This window comes from Polypterus senegalus, chromosome 16 (assembly GCF_016835505.1).
Source record: "Polypterus senegalus isolate Bchr_013 chromosome 16, ASM1683550v1, whole genome shotgun sequence".
NCBI lineage: Eukaryota > Metazoa > Chordata > Cladistia > Polypteriformes > Polypteridae > Polypterus > Polypterus senegalus.
In genome coordinates this window covers 1,826,541-1,852,739 of record NC_053169.1, presented here as the reverse complement: position 1 = coordinate 1,852,739, position 26,199 = coordinate 1,826,541, and the positions used below count along the sequence as shown (strand labels likewise).

The 26,199-nt window shown below is 35.9% G+C and overlaps 1 protein-coding gene across 2 annotated transcripts in view; it reads right to left on the bottom strand.

The window, feature by feature from the left end:
• Positions 1-26,199, bottom strand: part of cep192 (centrosomal protein 192) — an 85,972-nt gene that overhangs the window by 25,135 nt on the left and 34,638 nt on the right. Inside the window, exons 18-31 of one of the 2 annotated variants that reach the window (XM_039738500.1) lie at positions 25,216-25,359; positions 23,817-23,886; positions 23,443-23,582; positions 23,075-23,167; positions 20,819-20,937; positions 17,638-17,826; positions 16,546-16,636; positions 14,378-14,557; positions 14,016-14,276; positions 12,719-12,837; positions 6,832-6,938; positions 4,005-4,155; positions 1,918-2,099; positions 857-968 (exon numbers count right to left, since the gene is read on the bottom strand). In XM_039738500.1, coding sequence (XP_039594434.1) covers positions 857-968; positions 1,918-2,099; positions 4,005-4,155; positions 6,832-6,938; positions 12,719-12,837; positions 14,016-14,276; positions 14,378-14,557; positions 16,546-16,636; positions 17,638-17,826; positions 20,819-20,937; positions 23,075-23,167; positions 23,443-23,582; positions 23,817-23,886; positions 25,216-25,359 — 1,958 coding nt within the window. The remainder of the gene's footprint in view (positions 1-856; positions 969-1,917; positions 2,100-4,004; positions 4,156-6,831; positions 6,939-12,718; positions 12,838-14,015; positions 14,277-14,377; positions 14,558-16,545; positions 16,637-17,637; positions 17,827-20,818; positions 20,938-23,074; positions 23,168-23,442; positions 23,583-23,816; positions 23,887-25,215; positions 25,360-26,199) is intronic. The other variant, XM_039738501.1, reaches the window with a different exon arrangement.

The window sequence follows — 26,199 nt, the reverse complement described above, 5'->3', positions numbered from 1 at the left end:
GAAGTTGTTTCATTCTAGCTGCATCAGAAAATGTAGCACGATGTCAGACATGCCTCCTTTTTACTGTTTTCTCACAGCTTGGATTGCTGCTGATGGACGGCCTTATATGGGCAGGCAGTCAATTACGTGGGAGGCGTGGGGATGGGTGACGCAATACAGGCAGGGAGCCAACTACGAGGGAGGCATGGTGATAGGGGATGCAACTCCGCCTCACACGGCGACCGAGCTGAAGGCTAAGGGCGTATACTGTATATGCACGTAAGTAGGATTCAGTTCTGACCCTTACACATAGAATTTCAAAATGAAACCTGCTTAACTTTTCTAAGTAAGATGTAAGGAATGAGCCTGCCAAATTTCAGCCTTCTACCTACACGGGAAGTTGGAGAATTATATATTATACACACATATATACTTATACATACCAGCCGGTCTTATCTGGGGATTTATGGTTCCAAGATGCCCCGGAGAAGTGCTAAAACAGTGATGCCTGCGCATGTTGTTCCTTGTGAGTATCTAAGCATGGGCACTGCCCATGGGATATATATTCTGAATTATTATTATTATTATGTTTTTTTTATAAATAATTCTGAACCACGGTAGGTCAAAACCACAGATGCCAAACCCACAGATAAGGTAGGCTGACTGTACACATTTTAAAAGTCTTGACTGAATATCTTCAGGCTGTACTTGAATCTACCATATAAGGTAATAGTTTCAGTACTTCACTGTTTCACAACGAAAAATAAAATGAACGAATGAATGTACACATAAAAAGGTCACAATACAAAAAACACACAATGTATGCACAAATTATTATAGATGGAAAAAGGAAAGGATCATCAAATTACTAACTTACTCTGGCTCTATATTCCCATGTTGTGGGTTGATTGTTAAGCAATGAGCAGGCCAAGACAGCTCAAAATTCAGATCTCTCAATGAATGGTTGACTATTGTTATGCGACCACCAACTGTAAAGGAAAAATAATAAAAATCATTAAAGTCTGAGTGGATTAAAATGCAACTATAAATGCAGGTAAAATAAATCATGCAGTTTCACCTTCTGCACATTAAAATTAGCAGCAAGATAAAGGGATATAAGCCAGCATTTTTATTGGGCAGGCAATAGAAACAACTATTGTTAGGTCTTAAGGAATTTATGATAACCTACCCAATATAGTGAAGGAAGACGCAGTAATCTGGGATAGTGCTTCAGTATTTTTTACCCCTTAATTTTTTTTATCATCAGTGAGTTGCTAACCATCCTCCCTCACAATAGGTCTTTTAAGTTTATACACAAAAATAATGGAGAATTAAATAAAAAATGTATATCTAGATAAATGTGAGTAAAATTTTCTTTCCCATAAAATCTTCTGCTTCCATGTCTAAATTTGAACACCTTTGTTTCACCGCATCAATCAAGTATAGCTGTAAGAAAAAACGTCTGCATAGATTACTAATAAAAAGTGGTCTGCTCTTCATCCGAGTCTCAATTACAGGCAAACACAATCGGACTAAACTAATATCACACAAACAGCTGTACTTTTCATGTCTTTATCAAGCACAATAAATAATTAAAATTGAGAATGTATAAAAGAGAATTCAAGTTGTAAACATCAAAATGGATGTATGTTTATAAATGTGTTTATATTTAAAACAAAAATTATTTATATTTTAGATAACTAAGGGAGGTATTGAACTACAATAGGATTTAATCCTGACAATGTGGTAATATTTGATTTGGGGCATTCTATTAAAGGCCGGTGTAATAAAGAGTATAAAAGGGTAGTTAAGTTATAAAAATTTGAAATGGATTTATATGTTTAGAAGAACAATTACTTATATTTTAGAAAAAACTATCAATATTCAAGGACAGAAGACATAAGCAGCAAACATATGAACAAAACAAACAGTGCTTACTTATGGATGAGTTATTTAAAACTAATTGTTCAGGCTGGACACTCCAGGAGTCTTTAATGGCTGATGAAGGTCTAGACATTTTTTCAGGAATGTTTAATGCCAATGGCTCTCCCTGTGGTCCTTTCACCGGAAGCATATCTAGAGAACTGTTGCCAATAAACTCATTTGAATTCTGATGATCACTAGAAGAAAAAAAAAAAATACATATTCAGACTGTAATTATATGAACATTAGTTATATTAAACTATTATTTTGGCCATATTATCTCCAATTAAAGGGTAAATTTTGGAATCAGGCATCTGGGTGCAACTACAACAGCCGTTAACCCTGACAGTGTGGTGAGAGTATGTGATTTTGGGGCATTCTGTTATGGTCTATGCAATAAATGGGGCATTCTGTTATGGTCTATGCAATAAAAGGGAATAGGGTCACACTAGGGCCGTAACACTGCAAAACATTAACATATACAGTAAAACCTTGATTAATCGGTCAGTCTCCATTAACTGTCAGGGCAAAAAAAAAAAAAAACACACACACCAGCACCTGCCTATTACTACTGCCATACCATACAATGCTAGCTCAACACATTGAAACGACTCTCCCTTCTTCTAGCATGTAATGAGTGTTCTTCCCCAGCACCACAGGTCATGCTGCATATTGAAATCAGTGTCAGTTATATAGCATCAGCTTTAATAGTGTTTCGTAGCTTTCATCTTGTTATAATGAAGCTACTATACAATATTACGGCTGATAAAAATTTGTGGGGTTGGAATTGTCACAGAAAATTATTAAATGTTTACGAAATGGCAGAAGTGTTTCAAGTATTGCTTCAATTTACGGAGTAGGAAGAACACCAGTGAACAATATAAAGCTTGATTGAAAAACATGTTGAGAATGGAAACCATTGATGGTAATGTTATCCTGCATTGTAATTTCCTTTCTAAATTCTGTTTATATACGTGTGTGTGTGTGTGTGTGTATATATATACATATATACATATATACACACACACATACAGTATATTGTGATGTGCAGGCAGCTTGTGATGTGCTGTATGGGAGCAGAAGGGGTGGAATGGTATGCAAGTCATAGGACTGGGAGAAGGGCTTCTGCTCTGTGAGGGTCGAACAAGCCTCTCTGGAGGTGAGTGACAGGAGAAGTTAGGAGGAAAAAAAAAAAATCAAAGTGTGGCAGAAGGGAAGTTTGAGTAGGGAGCCAGAAGACAATAACCAGGAGTGTTTGCCGTATAGAAAAAGACAGAATGCGAGGGGCAAGAGATAATTATCGATAAGGAAAGCTTTCTTTTATTATTTTGGATATGTGGTCCATAACCCAGATAACAGAGTATAAGACAAGGCACCGTTCGTTACAGAACGAAGACTCGAGAGTAACATTAGAAAACTCCAGTTGTATTTGCTAATTATGCTGGCCACTACAATATTATATAGATTTATTTTGTTAATACTATATTATATAGTGTTAAGAGCTTTTTTGTAAATAAATACAACTATTTATTAAACAAATCTGCTGTATATCATTTTAAAGTAGCTGATCTATTATCTGTCTCTTGTCTTATCCATTACATCCTCAATCCTGAAACCTGACGGATAATCCCTGTTTAACAGCATCTGATTTGTGACATGCATGTGTGTTCCTAGGATATAATTTTTCCATACGTCTAACACTATGAGAGGGGCTCTGTAGAAAAGGTGTGTTATTTTTGGCCTCCATTTTATTATTTTTTACATTAACACACAAAGCATTCTCAGAAAGCAGTCAGACTTAAAGCAACTGGCTTCTGTGTGGAAAACAAGAAAGGGTGCCAGTCAATTACAAGATGCATTTTATGAAATGAATTAATTTGAAACCTGCTTGCATATGTAAAGTTGAGATGTTTTCCTTGGAGATGTAATACATAACCTCTATACTTGTTTAGCAAAATTGTTCCAGATCCCAAAATACAGAAGTAACACATTAAAGTAATTCTGTAGCTCAGAAAAAAGTATTAACAGATGAAGGGGACAAATTAGCTATAACTTAGGACTTTAAAAGCAGTTCATTATAGAAAGGACTGGAATAATTATACCTGTCTTGTTCAGTGTCACGGTTTGAACAAGATTGATGGAGTGTACCACCACAGTTTTTCAACTCCAAATTTTCAAAAACTGCAAGCATAGTCTTTGACATACTGCCAAAGAAGAGCTGAACATCACTTGGTCGAACTGGCAGATCACACTCTGCAAATAGAGGCACAGAGCAAAATAACTGGTTAACATTTCAAAGACTGATAAATGACTGATAAATGTATATTAAAAATTGTGCCTTGTTAAAACATATTATTCTAACCATCCCCAAGTACACTCTATAGTTAACAATTCAAAAATATCGAATGGGAGGTCATTATAACCAGAAAGAAAATTATGATCTACTAAACTTTAGGAGAAACCAGCAATTCCCCAATTTTTCCATTGACGTTCGTGGCTCACTTTAATAGGCTATTTTTATTTTAAAGAAACACTAAGCTATTTACATTTTTTAATGATAGCAATTACAAGTGTGAAATCCCACAGCAGTGCTAATGCTTACAGTATGGGAGTGCTCTGACCCACACTCTCTCTTTAAAAATAAATGAACAAACAATTAGCCATTTAATTGGTCTAGACATATTCCAATACACAACACACAATGATTAGTCCAACTGAATCAGCTGCAGTTTATACAGTGTGGTTGTTTATAAAAAAAAATAGACTAAAAGAGGATATTCCTATACTTAAACTCTTAAATCATACTATAGCTACACAAAGAAAAAAAACAAACAGCAATAGAAAGTGTAAACAGAAAACTCCCAGGTCATATGTGGGCAGAATTAACCTTTATATAGGTTATTTCCAATAAGAGATGTATTGTAGTCTTAATTGATACAAAGAAGGATTTTGCATTCATCCAGAAAATACAAATTAGGAATTTGCACTCCTATTGTACAGCTGCCAGAACTAAGACTTGAAAACATTTATAACAGCAGCACCATTTACAAGAATATGCTGAGCTAGGTTAAAACGGATGTGCCAAACGTACAATGGACAATTAAATCTTTTTGATTGAGTAAAGAATAGTTTTAAATAACACAGAACCAGTTAACGACCGCAAGTGAGGGGCGGGTGGGGAATTAGGAAACGCATAAGAAAATCTGGGAAAAGAGGATTAAAGTCAATCTGAGAAGTAAATGTCAAAAACAGAGAGCAATCGTCCCTTAAGCACTTCCACTAAAGAGGGTATGGCTGACACCAAATGCCATCACTATTCAAGTGGATGACTCCCTTTCAGCAATCAGCAGGTTCTGACAATGTGTTAAGTGGCAATGAAAAGAAAACAAATCAACATAAAAGAATATAAAAGAATTCTGGCGGTAGCAGTACATTTTTTTTTATCATTATTTAACAACCTGCAATGAAAACATTTTGTTGCTTGTATCCCATTTAAATTCTACGCCTAAACACCAAGTAAACTTGGTAATAATAACCATCGAGTGATTACCGAAAAACCTTCACTGCTAAGAACCAACAGACTAAGTTAGGGTTTTATAGGCTTCATACATTTAAATAGTTGTGTCTGCAGTTTATATCAAAATTATCCAGGAGGTGGTAGAAAACCCAATACCTCACCTCTCTCAAACCATCTTTCTTCATTCTCATCAGCATTAACTCCTATGAAAACAGCCCTGTAGTTAAGAAAGTGAGGAATAAAACCCTGTTGGTATCATAAAGGCAAGCTCTCAAAGATAACGATAAAATAAAGCTTTACTGAGAAAGTTACATTCGGACAACAGGCTCTTATGGGTCACGTGTTGTCTGGACTTGGGTCGCGGACATTGCCATTTCACAATGGTACAAGTATAGTATAGGTCACAATTCAGTTGTGGAATGTCTTGCAATTCAAGATTTATACAAGATGTCAATATAAGCAAATGCCATTGATCCACTATGATCTGTATTGGCGATGCTCCAAGGGGGAATGAAGACTGTGGGTAGTGATTTTTCCAAGGGGGAGATCTCACCAGGATGACAGTTGGTGACAAGTCAGGGTGTTACAAGCATAAAAATGGCAAAATTAGGTTTTGAAAAGAAAAAAAAAAAAAAAGTTTAAAGGCCACTGCTCCAGATAAACATGATACTCAGTTTATTTTAAAACTAGCTGTGCTAGCCGTCTAAGACCTTCGCGTTAACGTTTTCAGTGCACCATGCAATGCATAAGTCTCCATTATATGCCATTTACTACGGAATTCATAGAAGCCATGTTAATGTTTGTAATGCGCCATCTATTAGAATGACAAATGCAATGCATTTCATTACTAAAAATACTTGAGGCGCCATCTTTTAGAATGATTGAGACATACCAACTGGATGAACACACAGACAGACAGTTATCCTTTTAATAAGGCTGATGCTGTATCTGTGATTTAAATATCAAAATGCTTGGTACAATTCTAGATGTACTTGTTTGGTTGAAATAAATACCCGAAAGTTAATGTGTTAATCAGCACTCTGTGTAGCACAAAAGACCAGATTCTTTTTATTTGCCTAGACCCTCAAAGTGTTGGGCATTTGTTTCCAATGACAACCTCTGAGACAGTTTTTAGCACATGCAAGGCAGAAAATTACTACATTCAATCTTCTAATTTTGTTTCAACTGGGCCATTACTTTCCCCAATTCACACTACATGGCACACCACATTAAACAAATCTCAATAATCAGACTGAAGCATGCTACACACTAACCAGTCAACTGCAAGTTTATAACAAGCAGGATTAAACAGCCGTCAAACTCCACCAAATACATAAGTGAACTTACTACTTAAAAGCCTAAATGCCATTAACTTTCCATTTATTCAAAACTTAATATTGAATATAGATTACCTTCGGATATATTCTCTTCACCGCGGAATTTTACATCAAATTCAACATTTTTCAAAGTATTGAGAGGAATGGCCGTTTTGTGTGTCTGATTTTTATTAGACAAACACCTAAAAGAAATAAAAGAAAAACAACAATTCCCATATTATGTTTACCAACACTAAACACAAAACAAATATTAATCACTTAAACATGTTCATCCACTTACGTAACCCAATACTACCGACAAAATTTAAAGAAACCAATTCAACTAAAAAGGTACATCTTTGGGAAGAAGGAGCAAACATTTTAACTGGGGAATGTCCATACAGATACAAATTAAACATGCAAACTTTGTACAAAAGCCAGTCAATGAAAAATTAATTTAATATATGTGTAGAGTGAACTATGTTTATGAACACAATTTTACCGAAACCTACAATTTACCATGACAGACAAAAAAGGTGTCAACTTCCCAGAATCTATGCCGGTTAAATAGTGTCTGTGATGAGGTGTCTCAAGTTTTAAGTGGTGTGGTTTATCCCTTAGAAAAATTGAACCAAGAATTGGTTCATACACAAACACAAGTGTGTACCTTCTGGTAGACTCATGTCAGGGGTCTGTTGGAAGTCTATTATGTAAGAGGGTTAGGAGCATTGCCACACCCGCCACATAACGAACCAACTCTGGATCCCAGATTGGGAACCCAGTGAAGCCATGTAACAGGTGACACCCCAGCACCACACATGTTCAGATGGAACGGAACAAGTGTGAGGTGTTTATGGTGGCTGGAGTGCCAATTCTGCCACCGCCCTCAGGTTTTTCCCTGCAGGTTGATGGGCCTACCTGCATGCAGGGCTGGATGCAGATTAATGTCATCCCCATGACGGAGCAATTGCAGGTTAAGGGCCTTGCTCAAGGGCCCAACGAAGTAGAGTCACTTTTGGCGTTTACGGGACTTGAACCGGCAACCTTCCGATTACCAGTGGAGATCCCAAGCCTCAGAGCCACCACTCCTCCCTATTATGTAAGCAAGATTGTAATTGTGTAGCCACCTATTTGCACAATATCAATGGCATCAACAAGAAGAAGATTGTTAAAGTCAATTAATGAGGGTGAGATGCCCCCATTGCAGTCACCGTTAAGCCATGATGCTATGTTGTGGTTCATGGCACGACTGCATTAAGATCTGTCTCAAGAGTTTAGTAAGGTGTTGGGTTTTAGGAGGATGTGGAAAGGAACTTTCCATGGGAGTTCAAGAGAATGTTTTCAAAGCTGTTCTTTAATATGGATAAATATAAAAAAAGCATTTACTTTGATTGTCTATTGATGACACATTTTCTGAGATTTTTTCTTAGGTAAGGAAGACAGAAATAGTTCTACTTACTAATCATAGCACTGGAGAGTAGCAACATGCTACATGTTGATATGCACAGACAAGGAAGAATTTCACTTTATTCTGCAGATGTGACAATTATGACCCTATAAAACTAAACCTATAAATTACGCTGGGATGCAAAGTTGTTCTCCCGGAGCTGTACGGCATTAACTGCTACACTAAGATGGACACTCATCATTCTGAATGTTCCGGACAAAACGTTTTTGCACAAAATTTTTTTAATGCAGTTTCCAAAAGAGACACTGGAATTTTACTTTATTTTAGTGAGGGTGCTAGAAATAAACTTGACCAAATAGAATTAAAAGTGAAGGCAGAAGTAAAGAATTTAGGTGTAATCATGCACTCTGACCTAAACTTTAAAATCACACATTAACCATGGCTGCATTTTTTCACTTAAGAAGCACTGTAAGAGTTAGACCACTTGTAACAATGCAAATTGATGAGAAATTATTTCCCACTTTTGTTTTTAGTCAATTACTGTAATGAACTCCTAAAAGGACTGCCTAGGGAAGACATTAATCGGTTGTACTTAGTTCAGAACGCAGCAGCAAGAATCTCAACCAACAAAAGAAATTCGGAGTACATCTCACCAGTTTCTAGTGTTGTTACACTGGTTACCTGTGTCTTTTAGAAATGATTTTAAAAATACTAACGGTATATGTAAAGCTTCAAATGATCTTGTTCCAACCTTCATTTTGGAGTACCTGTCATCCTAAATCGTAACCTTTAATCTTCCAATAGCAATCTGCGTATTATTCCAAGGGTTAAGCATAAAAGTGGAAAGGCGGCCTTTTCCACCAAACATCTGGAATAGATTAGTAATAGAGACACACCAGACTAATATTTTTGAACATTTTTTAAAAACTCCTAAAAACCCACTTTTTATATTTTGATTCTTCATACTTACATTTTATTTATTCCATTAAAAGATTACACATACAAAAAATTATCATATTCTATTGGAATTTACAATCTGTACTAATCTCTGCGTTTCTCTTTCTTCTCTGGTTTCAGCCGATGATGGCAAAGTGCAGCCACCTGTGATGTTCAAATGAACGGCACCTGCCCCAGCGATACACTGCATTAAATCCTCTGGTACAAAGTCTAGAAACAAAGAGGAATGACTTAAGAATGTTTGAGTAGTAGAATGCCCAAGAGGGGCTTGGTGGTCTTTTGACCTTGGAACCCCAGCAAATTTTGCTTTTGGTCCTCCAGCTTAACTTAACATCTGACCTTATCACTGGACTCCTATTTAGAGACTTAGATATAGAATTAGCAGAAAAGTAGAGTCCTTGTACACAATGTCATATACTATGCTATGAAAGCTATAATCATTTATCTTTATATTACTCATTCATTACTGTTCTTACATAATTTTGGTTTAATTTTCTTGTAACTATTTTTTTTTACATTCCAGACATCCGACCTTATCACTGGACACTGCTTTAGGGACTTAAAATATGAAATTATACAAGGACTGTATTTTTCTTCTAACTATATATGTTATGAAAGCTTATATTAATTTTTTTAACTCTATCTTTATTATTCGTACCTAACTTGTTTTTCATTTCTTGTAACTATTTCCTTGACATCCTGACCTTATTAATCTTATCGTTAGAGACTAAGATATATTAGTATAAAAGTAGAGTCATTTATATTATATAAAATCATTTTGTTATGTAAGCTCACAATTGAATTAATTTTTTCCACTATTATTCTACCTAATTTGTTTCTTTTCTTGTAACTATTTCCTTGACATGCCAGCCATCTGATTTTAGCATTGGAAAAATTTTGAAAGACTTAAAATATGAAATTACACAGGGATTAGCAAAAGCAGGTTTACAGATGTGAGTACCCCATACAAGAGTTTATTCTTTTATTACTATTTATTATTGTATAATTTGTTTTCTTTTTATTGTTACTATTTCAGATTCATATTTAGCAAGTAGACATACAAGAATGTGTAAATTATGAAGGCTGGAGACTGAGCACATATGAGATTGTACCTTAGTGCACTGTGCTGTTGTGACATCCCTTTGAGTTAATAAAGCTATTGTAGTAATCATAACCTGCCTGTCCTTTTCCATACCAACAACTGAAAACCTACTTTTGTCCACCCCATCTATGATGACTCAGATAGATAGAGATAAAGAGATAGAGGGATAGGTGAATTTCTCCTTGGGAGTAATAAAGTATCTATGTTATGTAAGCTTGTATAGATTTTTTATTACTTATTCATTATTATTCTTACCTAATTTGATTTCTCTTCTTGTTACTATTTCTTTGACATGAAATAAAACACTTGAGCTTCATTCTGTGTATGAAAATGTACACTAGAAATAAACGTATAAAAATTTGTAACATCAAACGTCTGTTTCATGTGCTGACCAAAATGCATCTTACCAACGTAGTTCATTATATAAATGAAATATTAGATTAAAGCGATACAATTTAATTTGTTGTAGTTAATATTACTATAAATACATTGACATGTAAAACAAAAAACACACACAAGCTTGGCTAACATAGAGATCTTTTTCTCCTCAGGTGGAATGAATTTCAGCTTGTTTTATCCAACCATGAACACTTATTGAATGCTTCAGGAGACAGAGTAAGAAGTTTGTATGCCATTAGTAGCATTAACGAATCAATAAGAATAAAAAGTTACTTGTGTAATGGTTTTAAGTACATTTAGTTCAAATCAGAAGACACATATGGTTGTTTTAGAGATAAATAATGACTATGTATAAGAATGCATATACTGTGAAGAATTTGACAGCAGCTCTGAGTCACTAATTGACAGGATGAACAGGTGGTCGAACTTTGAAATTTAAGCATGTGCACATTTGCATAAGGCACTGTCATTATCAGTTCAACAAAAGCTCTAATAAAAGCTGCTCAAGTGACACCCATTCTAGATAGCTGTTTGCATGGTATTATTATCAGGCAAAAAAAAAAACTGCTTAGAGAGACAATTGCTGTTAAAATGATGCAACAGCAAACTAAACGACTCAAAGTATGTTAAGCCACTTCATTAAATTGAATGCTGTATTTCTTGAGTCAAAAGATATTCATATTAATGCAATGCTAGCTCTAAAAATGTGAAGTAATGCTTTTGTCCACCTGGGGCATTGCCATCCCGAGGTATTTAGTGAAAGACCTTGAGGACGAAGTATAGAAAATAATCCAATGTGGTATTTTGCATAACTAGTGAGTTACTGAACAGAAACACATTTTAAATAAATTCCACTATAACACTTTTTTGAGTTGCTGTAAATTAACTTATGTTTTGATCTATATTGACATTTAACTTTTAAAATACTGCTAACGCAAAAAAAAGTATATATACAGTATTACACACACATATACATACATACATATATTGTATATATATATATTATACATATATTATCTCTCTCTCTATTATATCTATCTATCTCTATTATATCTATCTATCTATATATATATCTATATCTATCTATCATACTTGCTTCACTCGCCATAGTGTCCGCCACTTTGCGTCTCTGCTGCTTGCGAATGTGGAATTTCACTTTCACCAAACAAAAAATCTTTCTAATTCTCGTGGATAGGCCTCTTCATTGGGAAGCAACACTACTTTTCCCTGATTAAAACATGAATTAGACTATGTACAAGTCTCCGACTTAAAGTTTAAAGCCAAACAATACCAACATACTTCTGTCGTATCATCTATGTCCATATATTCCATCTCTTTTTGCTGTTCTATCATTTCACCGAGTAATAATTTCCATTTTGTAGTGCTAATGCAAAAAAGCGCCTTGAGCATGGGAAAGGCGCTATATAAATAAAACGTATTATTATTAATCTTTACCATCAGTTTTGTGAGACTTTCGAATTTTAGTACTAATCTCTAACCTGCTCTGAATGTCTATTGCACCAATGTTTTTGAACCTCTTTACGACATTATACTTTGTCTTCTACTCTTTGTATTTTATTTCCGCCTCCCTCTTGATGCGGAGAGTGCAGGAACTGTGTCAATAAAGAATCTTACTTTTCTTTAAAATGTTGGCCTAAACAGCTACACTGTCCACAGAATATACTAGATGCAAAATAAATAATTTGAAGATCAATTTTGATTTTATCTAATCCTTTCCTCCCACATCATTGAATGTGTGTTCATTAGATTAGAAATTTCAAACTGTCCATGTACGAGTGTGGTTTTGTTCATGTGTGACACCTATGTTAGACTGTTTAATAACGTTTCCCATTTTGCCCTGAATGCTGTCGGGATAAGCAACGTCCCCCTCAACCCCGAATTTGATTACAAATCATTCATGAAGTTCAGTAATATTGCTGTTGCTAAACAGGATAACCAAACATGTTTTTAAATGCAGGTCCTGCAGGTGAGTATTTATGGAAAAACGGACTTCATATTCGTTAATTTGATTAGAATGCCTGTCTTGACACAGTCAATGGTTTTTGAAACAGAAATTGAGAATTTGTTAAGGCTTCTTTCTGAAGCACATAGCTAACCTTCTATAGTGCTGTCTTGAAATCTCGTCGCCAGAGAAGAAACAGACTGTACACAAAACAGATCTTTTGGTTTCACATAACAGTTTGCCTCTCTTTTTATTGAACACCAATGAAACCACCTAAAAAGTGAAAAAAAAAAAAGACAGCAGTGTTAAATACAACAGAAAAAAAAATCTAATGATATGCTTTAAGTAGTGTAGAATGTGTATTATGTAACAGATATTTTCTTTCAGCAAAAAACACAAATGGAAAGAACTAAATATTGAAAATGGATAGAAATCAGCACACGACTTGGTGAATCTGTCCAATTTGGATTCATACATTTCTAAAACAGGTTGAAATTTTTGAGTTTAAAAAAATGAAAGCCTGTACACAGTTTTAACTAGTCAGTATTATTGCTGTCAGATGATTCAATAACAAAATGCGTACAATAGTTAACAGTAAAAACCATTTTCCTTGAAGGGAATGTGTTTGAGTACTGATATAAAGTAAAATTTTATACAAAAAAATTCTTAACACTAACTTTATCCAATCTGTTTGGCAGTACTTTGGAATCGAGAAAAACAACAACTGTCTTCAAATATAAAATAGATTCAATTACCACTTCTAATTTGAGCAGAACTTCACAAAAAATACACAGTTCATTTTTTTTATAATATGAGGTTGAATATTTACTTAAAACTAAGGGATATCAATTCGTTTAAATAATCTTGCCCTTTCTAAAAGAAATGAACTGTAAAAATGTGAGATCTGCAAAGAACACCCACAAAAATCATGCTTTAGACATTGATTTGAATCAAAGCAATAGTAATGCCAAACGTTTAGGTCTATAATACGTTAACATTAATTCGCCAATTAAACCAGCACCACCCACAGTTTTCAGAACTGAACAATATCACTGTTAAATACAGCTGTGGTGAAAGACTTCCATCCACTCGTATAACAGACATGTATGACAGTGCAGTATTGGGTTTTCGGCGTTTTCTACACCTGCTCTTTTCCTGTGGCAGAAAGATTGTACAGCACACATCTTTTTTACCCAAAAAATAAAATCAGAAATATAGCACACAAGTTTTAATGTATTGTGGGTTTTCTGAAAAAGTATCCATACAACACTAAATATTTGGTTAAAAACGTTCCTTAACACGTTTCCCATTACTCAAATGCTTCTAGTAGACACCAACGATCTTCTGGCAGAATTCTGGTCCCATATTTGACCACTCTCCTGGCACAGTCTAGGTCTGACATTAAGAACTCAATTAAATACTAAACAAGGGTTAGAAAGAAACAGGATTACCTCATGTGCATTTTCCTTTAAAACAAACTCTTTTGGAATTACATGCATGACCTTGTGATCCATTAATGCTTTTCTCTGAACATCAACAAATGGAATAGCTTTCACATAAGCAGCACGTGATCCTACATTTCGAATACGAAAGTCAACTTTCATCATGTCTTTAGAAGTATCGTCATTCACTGTAATTGCATATGAATCGTATAACTTCTGGACTCCTTCCAGAATAATATGGCTTCTTCCACCATAGCCAGACAGTGGAATCTACAAAAAAAAAAAAAAACAAAAAGGTTTCTGTGGAGTTAAAATACTAAACGGTTAATTTCTTGTTTCTATTGCAATTACAGTAAAGATGCAGTACCCACCGTAAATTTAATTCCTGGTTGAGAAACACGCATTTTGGAGTGTTTGATGTCAAGTATGGCATGCATACAGGCTACACGGGTTGGGGTTAAGAGAAGGTAAATAGGTGCATCTTCTTTAGGCCCGATGGTAAGGTCTTGAATACTGGATAACATTTTCTCTTCTCCAACTGTACTCTGGATCTGAAGACACAAAATGACATAAATGCAGTTACAATAATGTCTATATCAGCCTGACCAGCTTAACTCAGGTGCTTTTGTTTGGCTTGGCAGCATTTCTGATCATCTTTTGACAGGGGGCGAAGATTTCCTTTCAGTATATCCGCAACAGGAACACGGATAAGGTCTCTTTTTTAAAAGATGCCCACATACACACACAAAACACTGCTATTTCCATAAACTACTTATGGTCCTGGAAAGGTATTGAGTATTTAATTAGGCCACAATCACCACTAGATTTTAAAGCAAACAAGTTATATTACAAAGCAATTCAGAAATACTGGCAAATGTCTTTATGGGAGAAAACTAAAGGAATGTACAGTGGAAGTGGAATCAAAGTATTCAGAGCTCACTTTCTGCCTACTTTTAATTTTAAATGGATAAATTTGCCATTCTTGGCTACCAATTTGCACTCAATTGGCCCAAATCCAGGTATGCAAAGCTTGTAAGGAACTGCCTAAGACGACTTGAAACTGAAATTGGTGCCAAAGGGGCTTCTACAAAGCAGTAGTAGTAGTAGTAATGATGATGATGATAAATTTTACTGCACCTTCCCATGCTCATGGTGCATGTACTAAAATACAAAATTAAGAGTCTGAATACTAAATGTAGAGATTTCAGGGTTAGATTTTTAATACATTTGCAATCCTTTCTGAAAACACGTTTTCACTTTGTCATCATGGGATATTAAGTGTAGATTGATGGCCAAAAATGACAGGTTTATTAGTTTAAAAATAAACTACAACACAGTAAAGTGAGCAAAAATTTAAGGGGTCTGGAAACTCCCTGAATCCACTGTATAGAGTATATGAGCAGGAGGACAGTTAGGATTAACACCATCAGTAAAACATGCAAAGCAAATAAGCAAATCACAACATAAAGCAAACACATGTCTAACCATCTAAAGTGCTAAGTGCAAGGTTTATTACTATAACTAGCAACTTGGCGCGCGCTACGCTGCGCGTTGGATGACCACAGTTGAAGGACTCCCTGTTTAAACGCGGCTGCCAGTCGTGAACTGGGTCCTTCATTGCACCACATTTGATTTTTTTGCCTATTACGGCTGTTTTGCAATCGTAAGGACCTCCCGTCGGGTGTCTCGTTGGCACGCTTTTGCCTCTTTCTTTCGCGATCATGGCATAATCTGTCTTCTCTGTCTGTAGGGGTTTGAGTTGCCTTTCGTTGTGCGACAGAGACGCGTCATTGAGCTAATCTGTGTGAATGCTGAGTGTCCATTTCTTGTGAGCGACTGTCACGCCTTTGCCTCTTTGCTTTGTGATCACGCTGTAATGTGTCCTGTCTCGCAGCAGCAGGTTTAGTTGCGTTTCGTTTCGGCATTGTTCCGCAAAGTCTCCTCTGTACAAGTGCACATGGGTAGCTGAAGACGGAAAGGCATAGTGGGCATAGTGAAACACACAAATTGGTGACCAGGGACCGATCCGACTCAGACGTGGGGCTCGAAATACTCAAGTGCACACGTTATTTATAATTTTTTTTTTTTGTTTTGAATTTCCCCAAAAGAGTTGATCCGTGTAAATAGTTAATAGTATATCAACAATATAATCTGTTGTAGTACGGGCATTAATTAGCGTCACACCTCATAACCTGCATACACCACGTGTTTGGCTGTAACGGCAGAAGCGCGGTGGACGCTGTAAGGGTAGGTTATGGTTTCTGTTTCTTTTGCAATTTTTTAATTTCATTTCATTTATTATTTAATAGGCCGAGGGGAAAAGACGTTAATGTGACGCTCTGTCTATTTCTTTACTTTTCTTTTTAAAAGATTTTCGGGAACAGGAAGAATAAAAGCAAGGGGGAAAGAACGGAGGGGGGTAAGCAGGAATTCTGAAAGAGGACGGACGGGGCGGCTATACAGCCAAAAGGAACGCGGACCTGGACACCGCACTGGGCTTTTATTATATAGATAAGTATGAACTGAACATGGCTTTTACCTTAAAACAATCCCGATCTTGACCCCTTATAAGAAGGCGAAGCTGCTGAACACCACTGTCACAATTATTTCTCAAGACAAGTTTCTTTTGCCTGAAAAGGAACGGTAACGGTTACAAAATCTGAAGAAAATTTGTTAACATAAATATTAATTAGAAAAAGGGATTACCCCACACATTTCTTTTACTACTAAACATACACTCAACGGCCACGCTATTAGATACAACAGTTCAACTGCTTGTTAACACAAATGTCTAATCAGAAAAATCACATGGTAGCAACTCAATGCATTTAGGCCTGTAGATCTTGTCAAGGTGACCTGCTGACAATCAAACTGAGCATCAGAATGGGGAAGAAAGGTGCCTGGAGTGCCTTTGAGTGTGGCAAGGTCATTTGTGCCAGAGGGGCTGCTCTGACTATTTAACAAACTGCTGATCTACTGAGATTTTCACACACAGCAATCTCTAGAGTTTACAGAGAACAGTCTGAAAAGAGGAACATATCCAATGAGCAGTAGTTCACTGGGTAAAAATGCCTTGTTGATGCCAGTGATCAGAGGAGAATGGCCAGACTGATTCAAGCAGAAAGAAAGGCAAAAGGGGGTAAAACCCGGTACTAGCAAGATGTACCTAATAAAGTGGCCAGTAATGGTATGCATCATACAGGAGAGCATTTAAAACAGGAGTACTTTATTTACTGGAGGATCAGTAATACACAGTCATGTATAAAAAGTGATGGGAATTAATTTTTTGGGAAAAAGAAAAATGAATAATAAAAGTGTATGCTATACAACCTCATAACAATGCTATTGTAGGAATTACTTTGGGTAAGATTCTAGAAGAGGCAGCTAAGAAACAGGTATTTAATTACCATATTATCAAATAGGACTCTGAAATTTTAGTGACCAATAAACTGGTACATTTAAAGACAGTAACAATTACTTTTATAATCGAATAGAAAAAACAAACCATAGTAGAATAAAAGATTCTACAAAAATCAAGTATATCAAATCAAAAAACACTGAATTTAAATAATCATGAAAAACACATTCAGAAACGTTAAAAATTTAAATCAGAGTATCAAAGAGTACTTACAAGGCTTCTCCAAGAGCTACTCCTTCCCATGCCACAAACATTTTGTTGGAAAGAATACGTGGCACTTCTACATTACCCTGCTCATCTGGTGGCATACCAGGAAGAGGATTTTTAACGCTGTTGGACATTTCTCCTTTGGCAAACACTTCATACTGCGGGCCATTAGGAAGAACTAAAATTGTCACAATACTGAAAGACAAATATTAACACAGAGAGAATTAATTCCATATTTATGTAATGCAAAGCACTAAACTATTGGTATGCTTAAAGGAATGTTCTTTAAATTCTGCTTAACATCTCTCTCTCTCATACATAGTCATATGAAAAAGTTTGGGAACCCCTCTTAATTCTTTGGATTTTTGTTCATCATTGGCTGAGCTTTCAAAGTAGCAACTTCCCTTTAATATACTACATGCCTTATGGACACAGTAGGATTTCAGCAGTGACATTAAGTTTATTGGATTAACAGAAATATTCAATATGCATCACAACAAAATTAGACAGGTGCCTAAATTTGGGCACCCCAACAGAGATATCACTTAAATACTTAGTTGAGCCTCTTTTTGCTCCTTTGAGCCTCTCGACGCTGTCCTCCTATATATAGCCTTTGATGAGTGTCTGGATTCTGGATGGAGGTACTGGTGACCATTCTTCATACAAAATCTCTCCAGTTCAGTTCAATTTGATGGACAGTCTGCTTCAAATCACCCCATAGATTTTTGATGATATTCAAGTCAAGGGACTATGACGGCCATTACAGAATATTGTACCTCTCCCTCTGCATGAATGCCTTTGTAGATTTTGAACTGTGTTTTGGCTCATTGTCTTGCTGGAATATCCAACCCCTGCATAACTTCAACTTTGTGACTGATGCTTGAACATTAGCCTGAAGAATTTGTTGATACTGGGTTGAATTCATCCGACCCTCGACTTTAAGGGCCCCAGTCCCTGAACTAGCCACACAGCCCCACAGCATGATGGACCCTCCACCAAATTTGACAGAAGGTAGCAGGTGTTTTTCTTGGAATGTGGTGTTCTTCTTCTGCCATGCAAAGAGCTTTTTGTTCTGACCAAATAACTCCATTTTTGTCTCATCAGTCCAAAGCACTTTGTTCCAAAATGAATCCGACTTGTCTAAATGAGCATTGGCGTACAACAAGCTGTTTGTGGCGTGAGTGCAGAAAGGGCTTCTTTCTCATCACCCTGCCATACAGATGTTCTTTGTGCAAATTGCACTGAATTGTAGAACGATGTACAGATACACCATCTGCAGCGAGATGTTCTCGCAGGTCTTTGGAGGTGATCTGTGTGTTGTCTGTAACCATTCTCACAATGCTGCTCCTGTATTTTTATTGGCATGCCAGACCTGAGGCTTAACAGTAACTGTGCCTGTGGCCTTCCATTTCCTGGTTCCATTCCTTACAGTTGAAACTGACCGTTTAAACCTCTGAGATGGCTTTTTGTAGCCTTCCCCTAAACCCCATTAAGACTGAACAATCTTTGTTTTCAGATCTTTTGAGAGTTGCTTTGAGGATCCCATGCTGTCTGTCACTCTTCAGAGGAGAGTCAAAGGGAAGGAAGCAAAACTTGTAATTGACTACCTTAAATAGCTTTTACCACTCATGATTGGACACACTTGCCTATGAAGTTCAAAGCTTAATGAGCTCATCCAACCAAGTAATCAGCACTGAGGGGTGACAGGCATTCAAATCAGCACAATGACAAGGGGACCCACATTTGTGCACAGCCAGTTTTTCACATTTGATTTAATTTCATACAACTAAATACTGCGTCACTAAAAATCTTTGTTCGGAAAACACCGCAGTACTCCTAGGAAATGAAAGACATACCACTGTTATCTTTTTTGTTGAAAGGAGAGTATATTATGCAGGCTGAGAGGGGTTCCCAAACATTTTCATATGACTATATAAAAAAAAAAAATCCTATGTCTATCTACTTTTCACGAGAGAACTATTTGATGGATTTAGATTGGGTTTTTTTCTATAATTTGCTTGAACATTCCGGTTGATTTTGCGACTTCTCCCATTGCGCTATGTATCATAGTTTGCTTGTGGTACCGATTTGCATGAATCCAAGAGACACGCAGTGGGCAGAGGGGCGGGGCCCTCCTCACTCACACGCCAGCCTTGGGGAGTGTACCTTACATCCGCTAAGTTAGTGAACAAAAGAACTACTTAATGGATTTAGATCAGAGTTCTTCAACTGCTTTCTCACAACATGCCACATGGTACCTGGTCAGTGGTTACATTTCAAAACTTCAAAAAAAAGTCTTTTCAAAACTTACAAAGTACACATGGGTAGGGTTTGAAAACATCCTTTAAGACTCATGGAAGGAAAAAGAGTTGGAGTGCTGGACCATTGACAGGTCTGCATTATTTCTTCAGAATGGGACAATAAAATCTCTGATTTTTTTTTATCTTCAACACAGGGCTTCTCTGGTAGACTGAGTAGAGCAAATCACTCTGTGACTGAAACACAATTTTGACTTTCTCCTTGAAATTACACAAATCGCTCAATTTGCTAGTGTTAAGGTAAAATCCCTGCCTTTGATCCAGCCAACACACAAACATTTCTCTCATGAAGACAGCCCCGCAGGTTCAAACGTTTTCACCGTGTCTGGCCAGATATGCCCCTGTTCCACTTGCTGCAATGCAGCTTTCAGTTATTGAAATGATCGAATGACAAAGGAGTGGAAACTATCCTAACCAACATTACTGACAACATTCCCACAAAAATTGTAAATTTTTTCATTTTTATTACTATTTAATTTAATTTTGTTTCTTTGTATCAGTATACTGTTGCTGGATTATGTGAATTTCCCCTTGGGTTTAATAAAGTATCTATCTATCTATCAAAGGAATGGACACAATCTTCACTAGCATTTCCAATAATACTTCCAATAAGAAGAGCATATCAACCAGATTTAGTGACACCTCAAAGACCTACTCCTTAATGCTATTTCCAGGTACATTCAACATGCCTACTTTGTGCCAAAGGTTGCAAAAGTAATTCTTTGCAATAATTCCCCATTTTTGTTTTTTTTGAGGGGGTACAGTACAAGCTTCTGGAAAATAAGGTGGGCATAAACCAAGACATAACTATGTAGCACTACAACCCTATTAAAGCAAACACAATTTTAAAAAGTCACACACTGTCCTACCTTTCTTTGATACCGTCACTGCAGTTGCAGAAAAACGAAATGACAGCTTTTTTTTCATCCCCAGGAAGGAGGGAGAGGTACTCTGGTTCTACTGAAAAACAATCCTTGGAACCTGAGATCTGTCAAAAACAAAGAACAAAATAAAAAACAAACAAGTTTTTTTTAATTAAAAGGCATATTACTTGTAAGAGTGGAGTAATTTTTCAGGGTTGCCTAAAAGTAATAGTGTGATGGCTTAATCTATACATAAACAAAAGAAGTAAATACTGTGCCAACACAATAAATAAATGTACGCTTCTTAATTTTAAGGATCTGTTCATATCTTCCTTTTTGTTTTATACATAACAGAAAATGCCATTTAAGGAATGAGCATTTACACTACGCCATACCTACAATTCATAGCAACCTTAATTCTCAAAGAAATGAGATTGACAATTCACAATAACTTTTGCTTTCCAAGTTACGTTAAAAGTGAAATAACACCAAAACTGAAGAAAAAAAAAAAAAAGTACTTAACTGAATTAACATTGGACCTTTCAATGGTACAAAGTGGTGCAGTGGTTAGTGCTATTTGCTCCAAAACCCTACGTTAAATGACAGCATGATTACTGTCTGTGTTGGTGTTGGAAAAGTGATCAGAGCTTTCCTTGAAAGAAAAGGATTTTTCTTGAATTGCTGAAATATCGGTTATGTCAAGACGGCTTGTCACGTTACTTGGCTAATGAAAACGTATTTTGTCTGTTAGTGCTCTGGGGTCTAAAAAATTACCTACATGTTTTGATAATTATGTTAACTAGAAAGTACAATAATCTCTGCTAAATTGTAAATCTTCGGGATTGCATGGCTAGGTATGTTTTGTTGATAGCAGATAAAAATCAGTTTAAATCAAATGTATAACACTGCTATAATAAGGCATTTACGGTTTCAAAAGCCATGTCTAAGTTAATCAAACATGCTGTGCTGTTGGCTCCCATTTATGATGAGAGAAGTGGAAGCTAAAACAGACAGATTTTTGAAACATTTTAGTTTTATGAACATTGCATGATGGCACAAGATGCGCTTCTTATAATCCAAAATTCTAATCTTATAATCCAAAATTCTAAATTATTCTAAGTTACACAGGCACACCTCACTATAACTTCAGGCTCTAATAGTTGAAGCGCATTAGCCCTGAAAGTAATTTTTAGAGACAAGAAAATTAATCTTTATTAAAAAAAAAAAAAAAATGTAAAAGTTGCCTGGGAGGCAAATCTAGGTATGATGCTCATATCATGAATACACATCACGATGTGATCACCATACCTTGATTGGCGTGAGGAGGAGAGAGAATCCAGGAATTCTCCCGAGTTACTGCGGACACTTCAAGCATCATAAGAATGGGGCGACCGGGGGAAAGAATATACATCTAGCAGAAATAGATGTATGGTACCAATCTATTTGTATAATTCTTAATAAACATGTAACTATCTCTCTTGCCTGTTCTGGTGCTCCATCTAATTAACTGCTTGGCGCTACAGATGTAAACAGTAAGAGCAAAGTATTGAATTATAACAGTAGTCAATCCTGGCAGTGTGAGAGGAGTAATGGATTTGGGGCATTTTTGTTATGTTCTATATAATAAGAGTATATAATGGGAAGAGTTGTCACCCTAGGATATTAACACTACAAAACATTAACATATACCACATTTGAGGCATCTACGTGCAGTATCTAAAAAGGTGTGCTTCTAAAAGCTGAACACTAGGAGGGGCTCTGTGCAAAAGATGTGTTCTTTTTTGCCACCAATTTTCATTCTTTACGTAACACAGAAAACACTCTCAGAAAGCAGTCACACTGAGAGTCACCCTAGGACCCTAACACAACAAACAGTGGATTATACACTTTCTCCCGGTCTCTGCATAGGTTCTCTCTTGTACACCCCATACACACAAACCAAAACACCAAATACATGTAACTTTAGTCAGTAGGAAACACTAAAGTTGTTCTCTGGACGTGTTACGATACATTTTGAATATAAAAACGGGCACTTACTGCATATCAGAAAGGGTGGACATTCCCTTATAGTACCAGTAGCCAGCATTGAACCCACTCCTAAATTAAGCACTTCGATATTTGTAAAAGAATTCAACTATGCTTGAAATGCTGAAACAAAAACTATCAATCTGCCACATGCTCTGAAAGAGACTTAAATTGCTTTAAATGTTTTGATGGAAAAATTTATTAAATTAAAAATTTACTATTCACAAAAAGGCTTACCTTCAAACTTAAATGTACAGCAATATTGCCTGCATTTTTTAAAGGCAAAACCTGCTGGGCTCTAGTGCCAAAAGGGGCTGAAAGATGAAGGTTCTGAAAAAGGTACAAGTACATTAGAATTTCACCCATGCTACTTTAATAGATACAATTGCTTTCCTGCACAGGCAGGACCACAACATCAACACTGAGGCCAATTAGGCAAATCTCTCCGCAGCACACAGGGTTCTCTTTAACAAGACTGCAGTCCAGTTTTACCCCATTTTGTGTACTCTTGGAATGTCTGCATTTGAACAGGAGAGAGAACACTACAAAAAATCTATTATGTAATACGAATTAAAATAAAATGTACCAAAAATGCAAACAAATACCTGCAGATCTTTAGGGGCATGTACCCTCGCCACTCCAGCTCTGGCATGGAGAGGTATGCTTTTAATAACATAGCTGCTCCCTGGGCTATCGAGTTCAATGTCAATTCTTGCAGTGTACTCATCTGCAGGTCCAAGATCACCTACATAAAAAGGACAATCCAAATCAATTGAAGGTTTTCACAATTTGTTAGATATAGAACAGAAAAGTACAGTTAAAGAAGTTACATACTGTACACTACACACCCAGTGTATTTCTGATATCCAAAAACATAAAAGAAATAAATATGCAAATATTTAACTGTATTGATAATCTCTACAAACCTGAACCATTTGAAGTGAGCCTGACAAACTGCCCTTAAAATTTTAGAAATTACCTTTACCTGAAGCAGACACAGTCTTTTGTGGAGCACAGAACTGTACACTAGCCACAAAGGAATCAGCTTCCTAAGAAAGAAAGAAAAAACTACTTTAAGATATCAAGCCAAAGTTCATTAACCATATATTGGAACAAAATTACAATTGCATTCAGTAATTCGGTTTATGCTAAAATACTTTAATCCCCAAACTTTTTAGTCTTATGAAAAGCAAATCTTTAAACCATAAATTTTTCACCCAACTTCCCAACATACACAATTTATCAATAACTATACTACTGGGCACATACTGTAATTTAACATTTAAAAGATAAAGTAAAACAAGTACAGGAGGAAGGTCCTTTATCTACAGGGCAGCCCAACTCCAGAATGATTTACCCAACAATGTTGGAGAAGCCACATCAGTCTCAACATTAAATCATAACCAAGTATTCATTGTTTGATGATTCCGCACGTCTGATCGACCCCTGCTTAAGTTGTCACATATTGCTTTCTTGTATTGATTTTTTTTTATTGTAGTAACTGTTTTTGTTCAGCAATGCTAAGTATTCTCCATTTTCTTTCTCTTCTCAATAGCAGTGCTTGAACTTAAGTCGGCCTTGGACTGGATGCAAAGACACATACAGTACAATGAGTAGCCTTTTCCAGATGCCTTCTACATTACATTTGCTTATTAGCTAATGTCTTTATCTAAGAGGACTTGCAACATTTAAGATACATTTTTTTACATTCCTTTTTTTTTCCCCTGAATTGGAGTAAAGGCAGGTGAAATTACTTGCTCTTGGTCACACAGTTTCAGTAGTGAGATTTAAATCAACAACCTCAGAGTTGAAGCCCAAAGCTGCAAGCACTATGCCACACTGCGTACCCACTGAAGTAGTTTTCCTAGTGGCCATTTGCTTACAGAATGATGATTAACTATGGAGTGGAGCGAGGTTAAGTGCATTAAATACAGGATATATTTATGTTCAATATTATGCTCTGTATTTATGTTGCAAATGTCTAATTACTGTATAGCATGTTGTTTTGTTTTTTTTTTTAAATAGAAGTGTGCCTAATAAGAACAAAGTGAATTTCTCCTCATTAACATAAAGGATATACTGCATATGGCCAGAAACAGGTTCAAAAGGCATCTATTCAATATAAAAAGTCTGGTCTAAATTTTTTTTTTTTTAAAAATTCAGTATTTTTTTCTTGTCCACTGTAATGAAAAAAATCAAGGCAAACAAAAAATGTATTACAAAAGGCCAGAACAGAAATTAGATACTAAAGACCAAAACTTCAAAAACGATCCATAGACCATCTCCCAGTTTAAACATGAATAATGAAAGCTTGCTGCAATGAAAATTTTTTCACAGAAAAAAAATGAGTAACACCAAACAAATATGAATACACTTACTTTATTACCAGTGCTACTATGCATCACAAGATTAATTACAGATGGAGCGGCCAAGTTAGAATTTTTTTCAACCGGATTTGCAGTTGTGGTGGTCATCTCACCAGATTTGGTAGAGAACGTGAAGCAGCGCCATGCAGCAGCAGTCTGAAACACAGCATTTATTTAAAGGAGAAAAAGACTGCTTTGGCATTGATGATATTGAAAACAGAATTTACAAAATGCTTGAATGTTAACTAGTTACAAACAATTTCATTTTGCTTGAAGTGTACAAATTACAAAACAATGGTCTGCACCAAAAGCCAACTGCACGGCAATAAATAAATAAAGCTACGTTACTGGTGTGCCCACACTATTTCTTAAACTGGAAAATACCAGCACTAAGAGTTTCCAAAAGATAGATTCATTGGAAAAAAAAAAATCCATTTTGAAAGAAGCTAAAATAAGCTATGTTTTGTTTGTTTATGGTATAAGTATCTTTCATTCTCAGAATACTATCAGCTGAAAAATGGCATTCTCTCTCATTACTAACACTGGTTAAGATGGAAATAGCCAAAAATTAAATATTTGCTACAAATTTTAGCTCTCAATCAGTATTTTTCCTCTCCTCTTATTCCCTTAAAATAGACAGGAATTTATAATTAGAAGGTTATGATAATGCCTTTTATTGCCCAGAAGTATGAAGGTTGTTTTTATAGAAATATGCAAGGTCAGGCTAATCTATCAATTGTCTTGACCAGGTAATAGGTACACACATACTAAAAATACACAGCCTTCCTTGATTAAACAAAGAAGAATTAAGTAAGTAGTGTGTGCTACAATTTATATGGGAATACAAAGGTGGAAAACTAGGTCTTTAAAAACCATTTCCTACAGCAGACATCTGTTGATCATTCCACCATAAAAATACTTTAAGAGGAGCATAAGGGGACAAAACTGTCAAAGGACTACTTTTTGTAAGTAGTTATTATTTTGTGAATAATTATA